This window comes from Branchiostoma belcheri, unplaced genomic scaffold (genome assembly GCF_001625305.1).
Source record: "Branchiostoma belcheri isolate BF01 breed outbred unplaced genomic scaffold, Haploidv18h27 scaffold1, whole genome shotgun sequence".
In the NCBI taxonomy this organism is placed as follows: Eukaryota; Metazoa; Chordata; class Leptocardii; order Amphioxiformes; family Branchiostomatidae; genus Branchiostoma; species Branchiostoma belcheri.
In genome coordinates, this window is record NW_017802379.1 from 5,704,422 (window position 1) to 5,724,003 (window position 19,582).

The 19,582-nt window shown below is 38.7% G+C and overlaps 1 protein-coding gene across 1 annotated transcript in view; it reads right to left on the reverse strand.

Moving 5' to 3' along the window:
* Positions 1 to 14,383, reverse strand: part of LOC109464022 (tetratricopeptide repeat protein 28-like) — a 47,901-nt gene extending 33,518 nt beyond the window's left edge. The window contains exon 1 of the mRNA XM_019760946.1: positions 14,123 to 14,383. Coding sequence (XP_019616505.1) covers positions 14,123 to 14,365 — 243 coding nt within the window. The 5' untranslated portion in view covers positions 14,366 to 14,383. The remainder of the gene's footprint in view (positions 1 to 14,122) is intronic.
* Positions 14,384 to 19,582: the final 5,199 nt, after the last annotated feature.

Below are 19,582 nucleotides of genomic sequence, written 5' to 3' on the forward strand. Positions count from 1 at the left end.
ATGTTCGTATGTCTACAACTACCTCAAAAAGCCAAAAAAAGTTGAACCTGTAAATAGTAGTTCACATTAGTATGTATAGTTTAGGTAAGATACTGCTGTATTTTTTTCCTGTTTATTCATGACCTGTACTTAGCTTGTAAGAGCATAAACGTACAGTAAAGGTCTTTCATTCATTATTACTCCGTGAAGGAGGTCAGGACCTCCGGACGGAGTGTTGTAATCGGCTGATTTTTCATGTTCGCAGTCAAAACACTGGGTTCTCTTTGTGTAATCGGCACGCAATTTTATACACCGTCTGCGGGCATGCCCGTGTTGATGCACGAATGTGTATTTTTGCCGTTGCTGCTTTCGCGGTCAATGTAATATCGCAGACGCACCCCTACAATTACGAGGCGAATTGGAATGGTCCAGAAAAACGCGTTGTTTGGAATAGCAGTGGGGGGGGTAAAAGTTCATGCAGATACGGGGTGGTTTTTATAAGTGGTTCCAGATGTTTTTGCCCATGGTTAAGAGATGCCAAGTTTTTTGGAAGATGTTCGCAGCCAAAACGCATTCTTCCGTACGTCGCATTTCTGTGTAATTTCGCATGTGGTGTTGCATTATGTCCGGGATGATGCACGTCTTTTTATTTTTACCGTAGCTGTTTTGATATTGGAGTAAATGCATATTTTAGAAACATCCCTACTTTTACAATCCTGTGGAATAGGCCGTAGGTTTAGGCAGTTGTCTGGTAGCAGAGGTTCTGTAAGCAGATATCCTGGTTATCTGGCCGGCGGCAGTAACACTCGCGGTGCTTACCGCGGTGCTTACTGTTGCTGGCCTGTTCCAGGCGCGCTTAATTAGGTACAGGCACAGTAAGACGGTGGGGCTGTCTTTGTTACTAGACACGACCATGATAGTCCGATCTTTATGTGAATGCAATGATTGTGTGTGTGTAATTAAAATGAACTTCGAACTTGAAGCACAGTATCTTTACACGCCCTGGGAGCAGTAATGGATTTAGCTCTTTGTATGTGTTATGCTTGTGACGCGCCCTCATTGTATTAACCGTTGCCTAATTATAATGTCTTTTTTTTTATTCCAACATGTAATCACCAAACGTGGTGACGACACACTCAAGTTTTTTCAACTTATATTAATGCCGCCACCAACACAGGGGACAAATACATGACAGGACAATACTCATTTACACCTGAGCGAAGTGAGGAAAGTCGTGTAAAGTGCCTTTCCCAAGGGCACAAGATCGGTGGCATGTCAGGACTCGAACCCGGGACTCTAAGTTCCGAGTCGCGCACTCTGCCGCTACGCCAGACGACCCCACAATGAATATTGACCCCACAGTGAAATTATAATGTCTGCACAGTAGGTCTGGCGTTGACGCTTGGGATTTTATTGAAATATATAAAACTTCACGGAGGATTGTCACCTATGGCTTCTTGTTGTAAATTGCTTGCAGGTTGAATGCACAGTGACAGTGACTTATACTGGAATGGCCTTAAAGATGTCCAGTGTCTTTAAGAATATGCAGACATCTTGGCATCTCTACATGCAGCACATCTTTCATGGACATCTTGTGTCTTGTCCCTGGAGCTACTCCTTAGTCCCGAGTGTTGAACATCAGGGATAATGTACATAGTGCATGCTTTTCAATCATCCACATGAATGCCCAAGAGCAAAGGGACTGGATGACATTGGCATCTGGACTATCCAGGTAGACTAGATAACAGACACCCTGGCACCTGTCTGGACATGGACACCTCTGTCTTGTCACGTTTCTTGGCTCAGTGGGACATCCTCTTTAGCCCCTTGACCTTCACAAAGTGGCTGGCTATTTTAAGTGCTTTGGCAAAGACTTGGCATCAAGTCATTTCTATGACATAAAGACATTCATCAATTGCTGAAAGACTCTATATAAAGAAGATGAAGGTATTTCTGACAAAAGCCTTTATAAAAGGTATAAAAAATCTTTAATAATTCAGTCCATGAATTAATTTGAGATCATTCTGCATGCTAGTATAATAAATTCTATTGAAAAATATATTAGAGACAAGTTAGTCGATACTGGTAGGTACATTTTCTATTCAGACCAGAAAAGATAGTAAGTTTACAACATCAATAAAAATGGGAACAATGATTCTTACACTAAAACTAGTATAGTAAAAGCTAAAAATGGCCGTACATGTTTTGCATAAAACATCATACTTTCCATACCTGTTTTTCATATCGATACAATTCAAAAGTTTATCAATGACAAATTGCCATCTTTATAGACTAAAGCATGATAGATAAGGCTTTGCTCTCCTCTTACGTAAGAGGCTATCTTCAGTAATTGCAGTTTTCCGTGACAGTACAAGTTTATGGATGAACAGTGACAGCAAAGGGTGAGGAACGCATACATCATTGTGTTACCACCAACAAAGTCAAGTTCACACATAACAAGGACATATTCAAGTTCACAATTCACAATCTAATATAAATTGTGTCTTTTTAACCTTTAGCACACTGAAGTTGCCATTTCCCTACAAATTCTCTATTGGTTATTGGTTCGGCGGCAGGGAGAAGGTCAACTTAAAAGCAGAATTGTAACTATAGTGAAGTTCAAAATGAACACTTCCTTCCGGCTTTCTTTCTCTTGTATGTCTGGGAAAAAATGTTACAGAATGGCATACGTCAACAGAATTTGGCCAAACACATTAGAAAAGAAATCTGATCCAGTCATACACCAGCTAAACACTTGACTGATGTTGTTATAGAACCTTGTTGTTCAACACTGTCAACACTAAAGAAGTTTTCAAACACCTAGACTAATACTTCCTGTCAGGTAGTACCTCTGTACGCACCTGTTTTACCTGATCCACCAGAGGGGACCTGCTTATATCTTGATGTAATCTTAAAGAAGGTGAACACACCTCGTGCAAAATTCCTTACGATTGGGGATCCTCAAGTTTTTAACAGTCATGGTTCCTGCCATGATGTTCTTTATACGTGTTGACTGAAGTACCTTTTTCCCTGGATGGGCTGAAAGTACTGTTTTACCAGTATCTACCAAGTAAGGTTGAAAAATAGCTACATTTTGGCAAGCAGTGATTTGTGAGAAAAAAAGCAGATATTTACTTCTATTCATTTTGAAATTATTAATCTGTAAGAAAAGAAATTCAAGTCTGCTATGAACAATTGATCACATCTGTGTACTACTATCTATGAGTTTTTCCATAAATAAACACAGCAACAAAACTGACCAATCAGAGATTGTGTTACAGCTGAACATGAGTTATGGCTGTCCTGAACTTCACAAGGTCATGGTCTTTTCCCCAGGCTTAAGACAGACAGACTGAACAATCTCCTCCTCCAAACAACTTAATCTCCAACCCTGTCTCCTGTCACTCCAGGAGTCTGGAAGTCTGGACTTACCTGAGATAAGGCTGGAGACTGTTTTGGAAAGGATTAAAAAAGCAAAGAAGTTACACCCTGTCTGATGCCCAATTACCAATCATTAAGATAACTAATGTGACGCTATCATATATGTTACACCATGTACGCATTTATTACTTCTACTTAACATTCTATAATAAATTCTAATGTCTTTGCAAGGGCTATCTCTAAAAAAATGAAAAAAATTATAGAAGTACAAGACAATTGTATGAGCTTCAAAACCTTTCCTTATAGTTAAGTCACCAATTTCTTTCCCATACAAGTTTACACTGTAAACATCACCAAGATAAAAACTCTTTTTTCCTGTACCCCTAGCTAGCGGAAAGTTTCCCAGTTGTTTCTGAAAAGATTTTGAACTCAATTTCACATAAACGTAAATCACTAGTATCCCAAAGAGTATATATGTCTCTAGGTAGAAGGGCTGCACTTCACTGATATCACTCCATGCCTCTAGGGCAGATATCATTTCCATGACAGATTGTCAAATGCTACAGTTAATGGGTGCTGGGTTCATACAGGGCTAACAGATTGAACCTCTACAGAAGATTGATTCACCTTATCAAGAAACTAGATTTGGACTTTACAAACAACACACCTTATGCAGTGTCACATAATGTTGATTGAGTTGAATATAAGCACTGTATAGTATTATAGATATTGCAGTCATTCTTTGTAGGCACTGTCAGGTATAATATAAATGATTTCTTATTAGCATTGGCTACAAATTGATTAACAAAATATCACATAAGTCATCGATATTTACTGTTTAGTACAACATTCTGGATCATTTTCCATTTAGTTAGGCAGATTCTGGAAACTTTCTTGTCCTGGTCACACAGTTAGGCAAATGTAGCAGCTGACCCCATTCAACAACTATGGACCCAAAAAAGCCAGCACCATATTACTATCAAAATTGTACATTCCGCTGTACATCCCTAGTTGATAAACTTCTCAAGCCATTAATTCCCAAGGAATTCTGGAAGACAGTTCTACATATGAACCAATTCTTACACCACAGTACTTTGCAATTTAGTACAATATACTTTGCCTGTTCACAAGGTATTTTGTCCTACTTACAAGTTACAACAACAGTTTACAAATGTACTGACAGACAAGAGATGAGTGTGGTTTCTGCTAGCATGACAAGGTAACTGACATACCCTGGACTGTTTTAGAACCCGTAGATTCCAACAGACCTCCCAGAAAGTTGACCAGATGCCCTGTTATGTTTAAAAGCTATCGTGTTTTACTACAAAAGACAACAACAGGAGGAAGCATGATAGGGGAAGCTAACATATCAGGGCTCGAAACACTGGGTGCATGTGCACCTTAGTGCACCCTTTTTTTTTGTGGGTGCACTGGTGCACCCAAATATTTTTGTCAGGAACATCTACGTGTCTTTGTTGTAGTACTTGTTTAAGATTTTGAAGTTCCTATTTCAGATTCAAGCTCAAAGAGGAGCTGTAAGATCTGTAATTAGGTTTTGTTTTATATGGTGCACATTAAAAATTTTGTGCACCTAATTTTTTAGGTTGGATGCACCAGTGCACCTATTCCCAAAAATGAATTTCGAGCCCTGCATATGTTGTTTCGTAGACCTGTTACTTCGGGACTGCCGACTTTTTTTTACCAGATACCCCGTTTAAAAGCTATTACACCAGGAAAGAGAATATTTGAGATAAGCCATGATCCTCGTTACTTAATTACCAGGGTGTTCTTAAAAACAGGACCTCTTCACCTGGTATCGGGTGGCACACTGACACTTGGTAATCTCACATGTTTTGAAATGACATCAGGGATTGGGAATTTCATTATCAGCTTTCTTACATCGTGGTGGCCTTTCAGTTGAAAGATACACCAAAATTTTTTGATGAAAAAAAGGGTCTTCTGTTTGACAAAGGAAGTACTCTAACACAGGTTATTAGAACTTAGATTCTTAAATTTTTGGTTATAAAAATCATTGTATTGTAGTACACTTCAAGGCAACGAAATATCTAATAACAGAACAAAACCAAACTTAAAAGAAGCCTCACTAAAATATAATTCATTGCAAGGATATTGTAACTAGTCATTGTTTCAAACAATTATGCAAAAAGACCAAAAGGCTGTATTAGATTTAGAATGCATGTATCATATATGAAATTGAGTCATAAATACATTACTTGTATGTAGCCAGAAAAATATTAGCTTCGCAAAGACTAATTTTGCAAAATTCCAAAACTCCTATCTTAGCAACCATTTGAGCTATTGATCTATATCTAAACTTACCTGTCCGAAAAAAAACTATACATAGCATCCAGGGCTTACAGTTTCAATCAAACAAACATATGCATCAGTATATGGTGTTGTAGGAAATACTTCACCCACTTCCACACTACTCATACTATACTAACAAGGAAGGTAACATTACCAGTTATAGACCACCCCCTGGGATATAATGGAATCATCTATCAGGACCCCCTACCAGGAACCAGTCAAAACAACATTACCCCTGCCCCTCCCCATCTGATTGAAAAATCCCTCCCTCTCTTCACTGGACAATAGCCAACAATGTGTACTCCTGCCAAAGTGATAGGTGCCTTCCGGTATTTGGATGGGTTACCTTCCTCAAACCAATATTCTACAGAAGATTTTACCCTCTAATTCTTTTTACAACGTTAACAAAATGAAATTCTGACAGCTTCCGCTAATAAAATGACTGCAAATGATAAAAGAAAGGCGGGCAATTTGCGGGGATTTGTCTTACAGGAAAATTTGATAGGCAGAGACTAACGAACCTTTGCTTGATGATGAATGGACCAGCTGCTGGCTGTCCTGTATAACCTGTTATTCACTAACAAAGGTCTGAGTATTAAACCTACCTGTAGACCTACCTGTTCAAAGCAAGCTTCAAACAGATAGCCTTCCTTTAGAACTAACAATGGTCATTGTTCACGCTTGTTAACATACACAAACAGTGACTTTTCCTGCTTTGCATCAAATCATTCTTAAAGTTATACATATAGCCTTGTCATACTGTGGTATCAATTTATGTGTGGTCCCTCTCCACGTTATATACATGGCTTGAAATGCATATTTCAGAATGGGTGCCCAGAAAAAATTTTGGATGCACAACATTAGAATTAATGCCATACTGCCTCTCTTCAGATAATTCTATAGCTAACTTAAAACTTATAAGCAAGCAATACAAAGTTTTGTCAGTTTTTCTGACAATTAAATGTGCTACATGTTAGTATACAATAGTTCCATTTGTATCATATTGTATGTAACCCTACCTAAAATATCTAGGTACACCAGTGTACCCACTGGCAAAATTTAGGCGCACAGCTCCAATATATTTTGGGTGCACCAAAAATCATGTATGACCAGTACCTTGCACCCTGTGATATACTGAAATCTGTTCTTTCACTTACAGTTTAGTTTACAATTTCCTTAGTTCCGAAGAGACAAGAGTGATTTACTGTCTCCCCTGGTGTGACAAGTGGTCACAGCATGGTGAGAAACATCACAGAAACTCCAGAGTAAATAATCCTACACTACAGGCCAATTACCAGACCATTAACAAGAACATACAAAGGACGCCTGCTTCACTGGCAACTGATTTATGGCAAGGAGTCTTCAAGAAAGAAGAAAGATATCCAAGACAACTGCTTTTTACGTTTTGATTTACAGAAGGGTCATAAAACAGCATGAGGCTTTTTTTGTCAAAACCTTTTCACAAAGGGAAAAGTGTAAGGCTTTTGTTAACCAGTTGACTTTGTAGTGTGAAGAAAAGAGCCTTTCTTGAATAGAAGTAAAATTGTGCCCCAGGTACAAATACTACATGAAGTTTGTATCCAAACCTATAATTTGTCTGGAGTCTGGGGTTTTCTGTCATTTTGTGTGTACGAAAAATGCTTGACAATGTTTAGAGACTTTCTGAAAGAAGAAATTTCTTACTCTCCAAGCAGAGGTTGTGGGGGAATGATCGTTAGCTTAATATATATATTTTTTAAGCTTTTCTTTTTTGCTACCCCCACCATTTTTCTAGCAACACCCCGGACAGAATCTTGAGCTTTGTGGGGGAAAAGAACATCAGTAACTGTTATATCACAGACTTATTATACCTATGTCCTCATTTTTGACAGACAAGGCCAAATTCCATCTTAATACTATGCAAGACATCATGTAAACATCCCATGTTTGTCTAACCATCACACCTATTCTTCCCACACATTTACTTTCATGCTTATGTATTCATCTGAACAACTTGACCGACAAAATCACAAAGGATGAAAGACCCACAGACGCCTGAAGTGTTATGTTTTAAACATGCGTTTCTCCCATGGATGGAAAATTATCGCCTTTTCAGCGTGAGTACTGCACACAATGCAGCTGTCCAAATACAAAACCTCAAGTGCGGGCCTGTTATTAACACTCACGGATACCCGTCGTATTAAGCACTGATATGTTTGTTATTTTCCGCTAAGCTGCCACCATTCGGCACGTAAATTTTGAACTCATTTCATTTTGCAGTCCTTGGGAATGACTACTGACAGTGATAGAATTGTAGTGTTCCTCGACCTGTCGTTTGCATAGTTAGGTACGTTTGAGATCTGCCTAACTGTTTGATACCGCCACCAGCTGCAAGCTACTTCATGTCTCTGCTAGTTTATCTTTGCATACTTGGTCGACCTGCCCAAATATTTGCTGCCAGATGTGAGTATGGCAGGTTGTCTTACACAAACACCTCCTCAAGGAAAGGAAAACTTTGTCGAAAACTTCTACTAACATTTATATATATCTTAGACAATTAGGCAAAAGTTGGTAGCTATCTCAAGATGTTTGTCTGATAGAAGTCAAATTACCTGGATAATTGGACTGTTTAGAATTAGAGGGTATTGTATTCTGTTGATAGGTCAAAGGTAATGGTGCAAAAGATTAATAGCATATCCAATCTAATATTGCATATTTGATACTACTACATACAAAATCAACCTTTTAGCCTAGCGGTTAGTGCTAGGGTTATGACTTGGCTGCCCTGGGTCGGTGCAGGTTTCCGGGAGCCATGGTAGACTGTACTACTCATCTTGAGTCACTTCAAACTCAGTACAGTTATGAGATTATGTAGTATTGAACCAGACACAGCTAAATTGAACATGTTACCTCTTGACCTAAACTTGATATGAAAATCTACATTTGGTAGACAGGTCTTTTCCTGTTCATACCCTACAGAATTAAGGAATCTCACATCTCCAAGGAATGTTCTACACAAATATGGATATAAATAAATATAAGTATGTACCTAAGCTTTCACCTGAACTTAGCTTTTCGCTCTGATTCTTGACATGTCAGGTGGCAGGTCATTTCAAGAATTCCGCCCTAGTCAAGACACTTCCGTCAGAAAATTGATTGGAATTCCACAGAATTCAGACATGGAAAATCCATTAGTTCCACCTGACTGGACAGAATTGTCCAATAAATGAGATGGGTGGATATGGATACCACTTCTAACTAGAGCTTTTGGTTGAACGTATCTTTAAATTCTAAGAGTTTCAACCAAAAATTGCTCAAAACAATGTCATACACTTCTCAAATTATCTCTTTATATGGGATTGGTATAACATTGAAGCTACAAGCTGTAGTGAGGAAAAAGGACAAGACAACTCTTCAGACAGTTAAATGAGGGCAATACCCTTCTGACCCTACTATAGATAATGCATTGGTCTTGCCTATCATTGCCTTTAGAGGATTTTCTTGAATGGGTCTAACAAGCTCTTTGTTCTATCTTGTCTATTTAGATTCGCTTTCCTTCTGCAACTACAATTATGGTCTTTTCTACAGGGATCTAATTCTAAAGGCAAAATATTGATTGCAAGACATATAAATGTTTCTTGATTTATCATTTTCTAATTTTCATCCAGTAAATGGTTATCTTGGTGAGAATTATATTTGACGGATGGCTTGAAATTTTAGTTTTCATGTTTTACTGTTACGGGTTATGTTAAACAATGAGTTCTGTTAAAAGTTTACTACCGCATACAATATATGAATGTCATGTAACCGAATAGTACTACTACACTTTAATTATAACAATTAGTATGGTTCATAACAATGCTTAAGGTAAAATATTTTTTTGTAGTTGAATTTGTTGGAAAGGTAACTTTCTTATGTTACATTGTATCTTCTTGTCACTATGTTATCACTATATGTTAACATATAGTGATAAATGTGCAAGTTCAGCATGTACAAAACTGCCCCATCATGTCCCAGTGTGGTTTCTGGGGGTAACGGGTACAAAGGTTGTGACGCAGGGCGCCAACACGGTGTTAAAGGTTAAAACTTTTTCGGTGTAAGTCTTTTGACAACAGTCAGGTTTATTTACTTTCCCCCTAATGTTCATTCTCAAGATTCCATGCTCTCAGCCCCTCTTCACAAACCCGGGTCATGCCGTACATCGCGCACGCCGCTCCCTCGTAATGGTACATGACGAAATGAAAAACTTCCAGGTTTCCGCTAATTCTTTACGCGGAGCGTGTCGCAACACGGGACGAGTGCCGCATGCCCGGAGCAGGTGCCGGGATGCTTGTCCTGTTTCGCCTGGTGGGAACGAAAGGACCACGAATAATTGGCAAACAAGAGTCCCCTCCCAAGTACAATAGGCCGGCATGCTAAGGGTGAACCAAAGCATGACAGCCAAGGAAAAAGAAACCAATCCGCATCCAAACGAGCCACTTGGACACTTCCTTCACATTTTTTCGGCATCTTAATCCGTTTACGTTCTCTCATATTCATTTTCACACCTCTACAGCATTGACATAAGGTACAGATTCTCAGTGAATCTATAGTTATCAAGTATCAGTGTGAGGGGGCCACAAAAATACTCCGCCATTGTGTGCTGCCAATTTGAACTGTAACTGCTGCTCTCTGATTGGTCGGTTGGAGGAAATGTACCCTACCCCGGTAGTAATCCTAGCTACAGTGCAACCCAAAACACCGACTTCTCCGGTTTCAGGTCCGCACCTCTAGAAAATAAAGAACCGCCGGATCGAAACGCCACCTGACTTTATACACGTACTGATCCGAGACGTTAAAACTCGGTGACCACTCTTTGTATCACACTGCTACCTTATAATGCCACCTATATAAAGTAACAACTGCCAGCCTTTGAACTATAAGAATAACATATCTATTTTGTTGACCTCTCCTTGTTTTCACTCTTTTAAACTCCGGATATCATGGAAGACTAACTTCCAAAAGGTCAGCTGTAGCTCGACTTACAAATGACCATCCTTAGATTGACTTAATGTAAGGAAAAATGTCATCCGTTAAGTACTGGTGACCCTGAGAGACAAAAGTTGCAAGAGATCTGATCACATTAGCAAGAATCTCGGGAATGTATTCTTAAAAACAAACACTTGTGGTCCAACCTAGATCTCTTTTTCAAACCTTGAAAATTGTGCAAACTATTTAAACGGACTATGCTATTGAAGGTAAATCTGTTTTTCTTTCCACTCCTTAAGAACAAGTCATCCTGGACAAGAATAGAGCTATCACGTCACCTGAACAGGTAAACAAAAACAGCCAGACAAAACAAACAACAACAATAAATAAAAATTGCAACACAAAAAATTGACAAAATTTGACTTTTCTCTGTCATCATTACTTCAAAAGTCGATCTGTATGTTGTTCAATCATGCATCCAATATTACACTTCAACTTATAATTTCATAGTAGAATATAACTATATGTACAGATATAGTATAATAGTTTCATATAGATATATTGTGTCAAATACTTATCATATGAAAAGAAATGAGGATTTTCTTCTAGATTAGAAGACATGCCTCGTATCAGCATGTTTCCTTTCACTTGTGATCTTTGACCTGAAGCATTAACAACAATAAACAGGGTTGGAATTCTCATAAACCACTAGAACATTTCAGGAATTGTTGTCTCGTAATAGTACACCTTTTTCTGACTACCTGGAAGTATCTCAACCCTTCATAAATCTAACACAGGATTAGAAGTAATGTTTACATATATCCTGCCATCTTGTCATGTCCTATTTCAGTTGGAATGTCTCAAAGTCAAACTAGAATCAGACCTGTACATGTGTATCTGTCATTACTGTTCAATGTAAATTCTTTGTACAGGTGATTTTTCACAATGTAATTGGTCATTTGCATAAGCCTTCAGCTTTTGTCGTTTCCTGTTGATCTAACCTACTTCTCTAAAACATCAAACAATGCAGACCTACCCCGGCCCACACCTGAACACATTACCACGTAGCCAGCACAGACTTTGTTACACTTGTAAATACGTACGACGCTTGGTAAAGATATCTTTTCTATCGTCGGATTAAAAAAAATGGTGGGCCTGCTGTGACAATCTGTGCAGCAGCTTTAGTTGTTTGGTGGGTTTTATCAGGTGAAAAATGCCAGCTGTCACTACCAATTAGTGCCCCACTCAGTCACCAGTACCCTGCTACACCCAGTGTACACTTCTCCAAGACACTATTGGTCCAAGATACCCCGCAGGGGTTAGATTTTCCCATAGTTCATGCCGTTGTGTACGTCTGTTTGGCCGGGAGACGGTCTAGGCGGGGAGGGCGGGCACGCACGGCGCATAGAACGGCAGCCAGGCAGGTGAGGAGGGTTTGCCACAAACTTGACCTCTGTCCGTATGGCCGACATCAAAGGCACGGAGGAGACAGTCTGCCACAAAGGCAGTTTGCCCTGCCTCTGCCGCTGGGCCAACGCCAATTCTCGTTATGACATAATCGCTCAAGAATCCTACAAAACATTACAAATGACATTCTTACAGCCTCACAGAAGGAAAACTTCAATTCCCTGATCGGAACAGTGCTTGATCATGTCTGCATAAACTCAAAATAGACTCCAACAACTCCAGGTCACAATGTGTACATAATAGACCCCCTAATGTGTTACTTATTCCGCCTGACTATTCAGAGGTACACCAATATCCAGAATCTAAAAAGTCCCCATAAAAGGGAAGGCAGATGGTTCCATCTCCCCAGGCATGGCAGGTAGTCAGCTATCACTTCCCCATTATGATGCCCAGCGTGACGCCGATGTCATGCGGTGTTAATCACCATCTGATGGTTTCGCACCCCCAAGCAACGGTCTACTCACTTAAATTGTAGTCGGACACTTTGCGAAGATACTTAGACATAAAGGAAGCAGGGCACGTGAGGATATTTAGCGTAATTTATGGTAAATTCTGTCTGGACCTGTCTTGTTTGTCTTGGCAACAAGACCTAATTAGAAACTAATGTTCTATACACCTGCATTTTTTGCATTCATCCTATGAGCAATTGAGTCAATATATTACATATACTGTACCTCTTAAGGGCATGCCATATGCAACCTTCATTTATTGAGTAATTTTGTGTTATCAGCCTAGCAGCATGAGATATGTGTACAACAAGCTGAATTGCACTGATGTGTACAATCGTATCTGGCAAAAACATCTACACACAAAAATAAAACTCAGGCAATATACAAAATGCCTAACTATAGCATAGGCACAAAGTAACAAGAATGTTCTCAAACAGTATAACAGGATAGACTTGTTATACAAAATAAAGAACATCATCTTAAGTGAATATACGTGAAGACGTGCGAACTGAAGATGTCTTCATGGTTGTCAGGTATTCGGTGCACACCTGTAGGCTATATGGTGCTCAGGGACCAGATCATACCGACAACTATGCCAACCATCCGCAAATATGCCTGTAAGTTGACCTACATACATTTAGCCAAAAGGCTATCTGCCCACAGATCAACTTGACTGGGATCGTTTTGCAGAACTAAGATTGGAAAGATTACTTGTTGAGGAACACCAGACAAAAGGAAAACCTTATATTTGATATATATATATGATTAAATCTTTGGCATTGAATAGTATATTCTATTCTAAGAATATATGGTCTTCTGTTGGTATGTAAGGGCTAATACTTACATGTACATGTACATGTGTTACTATTGTGTAGATGTGAGAATGTTATAAAAATGTGAAATGAAACGTAACATCTATTGTATCCTTACCTTGAGTAGTCTGGATGTATTATATTTCATAATTTACATAAGCTTCCCACTTTTTACCATAAAATAAATTCTAGCAGTATATAACATACAATATATGTGGAACATATTTAACTTGACTGTAGTTAAGTGTGTGTACTTAAAAAAGTTCTTCATGCCATGGTTAGTGTGTACATAGTTAGAGTACAGGTGTGTGTGTCTAAGGAAAACATAGCTCAGCATTCGCTGCCACTGGTTCTTCCATCAGAGGCAAAACATACCCTCTATAATTGCACGTCCTGACCTAGGGTCAGATATCTCCATTAATCAAACAATTTGTTTGCGTAACGCAATACAAGGTGAATGTTGCATTGGCTGTAGTACTGTATGATATAAATGTGAATCTTAAACATCTTAAACATAATCATGATCGAAATCATTCCATCATGAAAGTTCACCTGTGTTCGTAGTTACATGTTTTAAGTTAAAACTTTTGTCCAAACTCAAAGAATTGTTCTCATCTTAACTGACAGGTCTCACTGGGTCAGTCTATTGAAGAAGACCAGAGTGACTGGTTGAAAGCTGTAAAAAGAGAACAATCCTTTGTGTTGAAACAAAAGTTTTAACTTTAAACATGATAGAAATCCCTGTGAATTTTGTCCTACCTTTGCCCATTTTGGATTGAGGTCTCTCGCTTTGACAGCGTCCTGCAAGGCCAGATCAAACTGTCCAGTTTTCACGTAGGCCGCTGACCGGTTGCTGTACAGGATGTAGTTGTTGGGGTCCAGCTCGATGGCCTCGGAGTATAACCGTATGGCGAGGCTGAAGTCGCCGCTCTGGCACGCCGCGTTGCTCTGTCGTACCTTCTCCAGGAATAAGGCCTTTGTGGAACTGTTGGGTTCGTGCATAGTTGTAGGGGGATCTCCCTGGGAATGGGTACAGAACATGGCTTGGTTGAAGAATTATACTGTTCTACAATACTGTTCTATGTTTAGAGGGTTTAAAGACTTTTTTTTCTACATACCTACACTGAAGTTTTGATAAGGTGTAAAAATACAGAGGGGGTTTTGACTGTCTGAAACATGATTATGAGTAATTATATAAGGTTATCATCATGTATTGATAGTATGACTAACCTTTGCAAAACACAGAACAATGGACAATAAAAAGATAGTGAATGACTGTGGGTAAATAACACATTGACCAAAATATCACAATGGTTTTGGGATTAAATAAACTGGATTTTCATTTAAAAATAAAAAATAAAACTGGTTATATTACCAAAATTCAAATCAGCCTTGGCTTGTATACACCTAATAATTCAACAATACTTAAGTTGAAAAAGTACTTTTTTATTAGGTCATCCAGATTTATAGACTGTGAGTTAAGTAGAATTGATTTTGATCACTGAAATGTGTCTTCTTCTTCCATTATCATCACGTCAAGCCCAATAAAACTGCCATCTCCTACCTAATAATGGACCCAAGTTCCATTCAATCTACCTGATGTACCAGTAAATGGGTAAATAATTCATTAAGCAGTAGTTATCCCCACCCCCCCTTGAGTGAAGTGTATACGCTATAGTCATATATAGCTCCAAAACATGAATGTAGTACTGTCCAAACATCATAATTCACAAGAGTAAAACCTAAACTGACTGATCTTTTAAAACATTCGTGGCAGATAATCACAACACAAGCTTTGTCCCATTCTCAACCACATGCTAAGCCCAGAAAAGAAATCTACTCTAGAAGAACAATATAAATGGGTATATTGCCATGGTAGGTAAGCCTGCTATATTTCATAGCCGACTTTTATTATTGACTCCCTCCACACTTTATCTACATTACACTGTCACGCCCCTCAATCCAACTTCTTTAATTACGTCCTACCTAGCAACTTTCTCTGAAAAGTTGCAGATTAATACTCCTGTGGTGTCTTTCTTTCCCCATTTGTTTCTTTCAGTGCGTTAACGTACTTAGTGATCATCGAGTTTCAAAGCTACGGCACCGAAACAGAAATAATCTTCAACGGACAAAACTGGCTATCACACGACCAGAAGTGAACCATTACCAAGATCATACAGATGTATATATCTCCCAGCAATGGGGATATTTTCCCCCCCACCTGAAGTAGAATGTAAACACGTGGGCCAGTTTGCAGGCAAACCACATAGTTGTTCTTATCGGGTACTCAGGAATGGGCCTGTATGGTGTTTGGACTAGATGGCGCGATGATATGGTCTATACTGTTCCTTTCTACAACACCATAATGAGGAAAAGTGATTTATGTATGGTTCTCTACAAAAAGTGTTTTGAATGGTTTACAACTGCTAAGAAACTCCATTTAGTAGAGGTCTTACTGATCAAGTTAGGTCATTGTTGACCTAGCTATTTATAATACGGGAGGGGAACTTTGACTAACTACGGTATACACCTAATATCTGGCTTGGACAAACATAGTGGGGAGGGGGGCAAAAAAGGGTACTAGTACATGTACTACTAGTACCTACTTGTACACATGAATGTAACACAAAGCCAGAGAAACTGCTAGCTTAGCTAAATTCTCACTCCTTTTTTGAGACATCAATGAACTGCCCTGTTAGTAACCACCATACAAACAAGAATTGTTCCTGAATCTAGCTGAGACCGTGTGGTATTTTCACAGTTGAGTTGTGATTTTTGTAGGTGTGATAAACCAGTTATCCGCCATCATTCTCCCTCAATACACCCTACAAATTTGGCAGCGTTCCAGTCTGGAGTGGGCCTGCCACAGACCTAACCAACAGTTGCTAAAGAGTCTCTTGAAATGTAACTGTAATTTAGTAAAAGACCAAAAGAGAAAATATAGCAAGCAGACATGATCAAAGCCTATTGCAGGAAGGCAAACTTGAATGTGAATGTATTCACTCCATAAAACCAATTTCTTCGCTTTTATTATGTTTTTTGAGTAAGCATATCATTTAAAAAAACCCAAGAACCAACAAATTAAATATGTGTGGCCTAAACTTCTGCAAACTTTTTTCGTATACATCCTTCTTTCACAACAACGGTTCACGAACAATATTAAAACAGACTTGATAAAATCAGAGAGCACAACGGAAAACTTAAATACGACTGTATTCACTACATAACACTGAGTACTTTCATTATGTTTTTCCAGTTAGCATATCTTCTAAAATAACCCAAGAACCAACAAATTCAATTTGTGTGGCCTAAACTTCTGCAAACTATTTTTACATACAGAGATGGATCCTTCATTCACAGGAACGTGCCACAAATAAAAAGTATCTACAAGTGCTACAATGCCTTGTGTATTGACCAACGGGTTACAAAAGGGTCATGTGTGGTATTCAATTACTGGAGTCCCTCCCACTGAAGATATGGTTCCAATCAAACAGGCTAGGATGACCTGTCAGATAAGATCATATCTTCACCTCCCACTGACAGACACTACAATAACACCAGTAATATCTATTGTCTGGACCGCCATGATAATTTTTGCTGCGATAGAAATATATGTAGACTATACATACTTATGTGTACAAGTATGTCAAAGCATTACTTGTATCCTGATAGCATGTTTGACATGTTATGAGACTGGATATGTAAAATTATACCAAAAAATAACATTCTTATTAATCTTAATGAAATGAAAAAGTTACAACGAGGGGCACGTGGCAGTTGATAGAAAAGTTGAATTCTTGAGTTTTAGTCTATGAAATTTTCCTTCGGTAATGAAGTATGTAAAAGAGAACAATAGCTTTACATGTTTGCTATACATACTAGTGGTTAGGACCCAAAACAGCCCTACCCCCCACCCTCCCACACCACTTTGTACCTTATTCATTACCTAAGCCAGCCTCCATCTCTGCTATTTGTGCCCCTAAACTCTGTCGGTCGCTGACTCAATTACATTAGCCTGACAACCTGCCAGCTCTTCCAGCTAAATATGTCATGGATCAAACAGTTGTAGTGAACTGAGTTAGGGCAGACTTCCAACATTATTTCCTATCGGGATACCCCCTTCCTCCCATGGAAAGTGTAGTTCAATAGGCACTACAGGGCTCAAAATGACACCTGTATATATGTTAGTGCAGGTAAAATTGGAGCTGTGAAGGTATTTCTGATCTGATATCCTACCTGCACCTTACCTGCACTGGTCCATGTACGGGGTATATGCAGGTCAGTTCAGGTAAAATTGGAGCTGTACACAGGTATTTCTTATGTCTACCTGTACCTTACCTGTACTGGTTTACGGTGAAACCAGCCCCAGACACTAGGGTGACATATTATTACCATTGGTGACCAAGAACTAGCCTCTACCAGGAGGCTGCAAACTGTACTCTCTAGCTGACCAACTCCTCTGGAATGTTATCTCTCTATTTGGCCGATTTCTACTCTTTCCAGTCGATTTCTACTCTTTCCAGCCGCCTCCCGAAGCCTGGTAGAGGCTAGCCAAGGACTGCATTTTAATTGCATTCTTCAAAATACTAGATAGTATCAGTAAAGACTGCAAAGAACTTGGTAAAACATTTTTTTTTAAATCTCAATTTTTGATGGCAGACTAAAGGCAAAGAAACTTTGGTGTAGGTAATACTTGTCTTGTAGTTGTAGTTGTACAGGCAATTCTGAATGTTACCTGCATCAGTGCATGTATGCAGCAAAAAGTACCGATATCTCAAGCCCTGCACTTGTTACTCTGACCCTGGCACACAGGTGGACATGGTTAGGTAGTCATGGTAACAGACTGGCAGGGAATATTTGTTGGAACTTTGAAGTGAGAAAATTGGCACAAAAAGAGCCCTAAACTACAACTGACATCAGGAAAGGCTGGAATTTTTATGTTTCCTTTTTATGTCACTGAGGAATTTAGTTCTGGCACACATAAATGTGTGACATGGCATTTGGATTAAAAAAAAAACAGGCGGGATAAAATAAAGTATATCAAAACTGGCCCCAAGGTGTGCTTTTATTTCCTGTTCCCATGTGGTAAATGTGTTTTAAATTGGGAACTGCTGTTCTTGTTATTAGAGGACTCAAACATGTTATGGTAGCTTGACTGTAGTCCTGTACTGACAGCTTTGTTAATAAATCTTTAAAAATAAATCTTTAAAAAAATATGATAAGCAGTTTTTATTCACAACTGCTTAACATCTTACATGTATCATACACACATTTTACATGTATCATACACACACATATAATAACAGTTTTAATACTTCTATTGATAAATCATAGAGTTAAAATGTCAGCAGGATATGTTTGTATCCGCAGACTTCAAATTTATACTCCATTCATAAAAACAACCCCATTACACTAATTCAATCACTTAGTAATTTATCTACAATGCACATGTATATTTTCTCTACCTTAAAACTTTTTCACCTTGTTTGAAACTTTGAGCTTTTCAACAAGCACTTGTCTTGTTTTGGTTGTAACAAATTTTACAAGATCACCAGTTCCCAAACTTGGCAATAGAACAGGTACACCCAGACATTTATGCCGATCAATTCAATAGCAGGTTGCTGTGGAACCAAGACATTTTTAATCACACGGCTTGTCGCGAATTAAAATTCCAAACTTTGTCTCAATCCCACAATGCGAAAAGGAAATCATGCCATACCTAGTGTAAACTTCTTACTTAGTCATCGCGCAACGAAACATTTTTCTTGCACGTCGACGTAAAACTAGAGTTACAGAAAGGTTCTAAACAGTTTGTAAAATTGATCTCTCACCAGGAAAATTGTTTGCATACTGGTAAGAGGTCGGTCATGTTGTTAGTTCCGTTACCTTGACAAAAACTGGTAATAGACTGTTTATGATGTAAAGCCTGAAGAGGCACTTAAACCTAACTACAACTAAGTCACGTTGGTCAGACAAATTATGACAACATAAATTGTTGCAGTAGCCAGAAACGTTTGATTTCTCTCCCTCACATATGGTCTGGATAATACTAATTACTGTAACGACCCTCTCTAAATGTTTGCGCAGTGTTTTCCCAAGGTCTGCTACGTTGAACGATTTGACACACCGTAGCTGACGAAAGATATATTTCATGAAGTAACGTTTACCAAGAGTCTCTTTTTTTCAGTTTTAAGAGCTAAGTACTCAAAGTCACAGGTA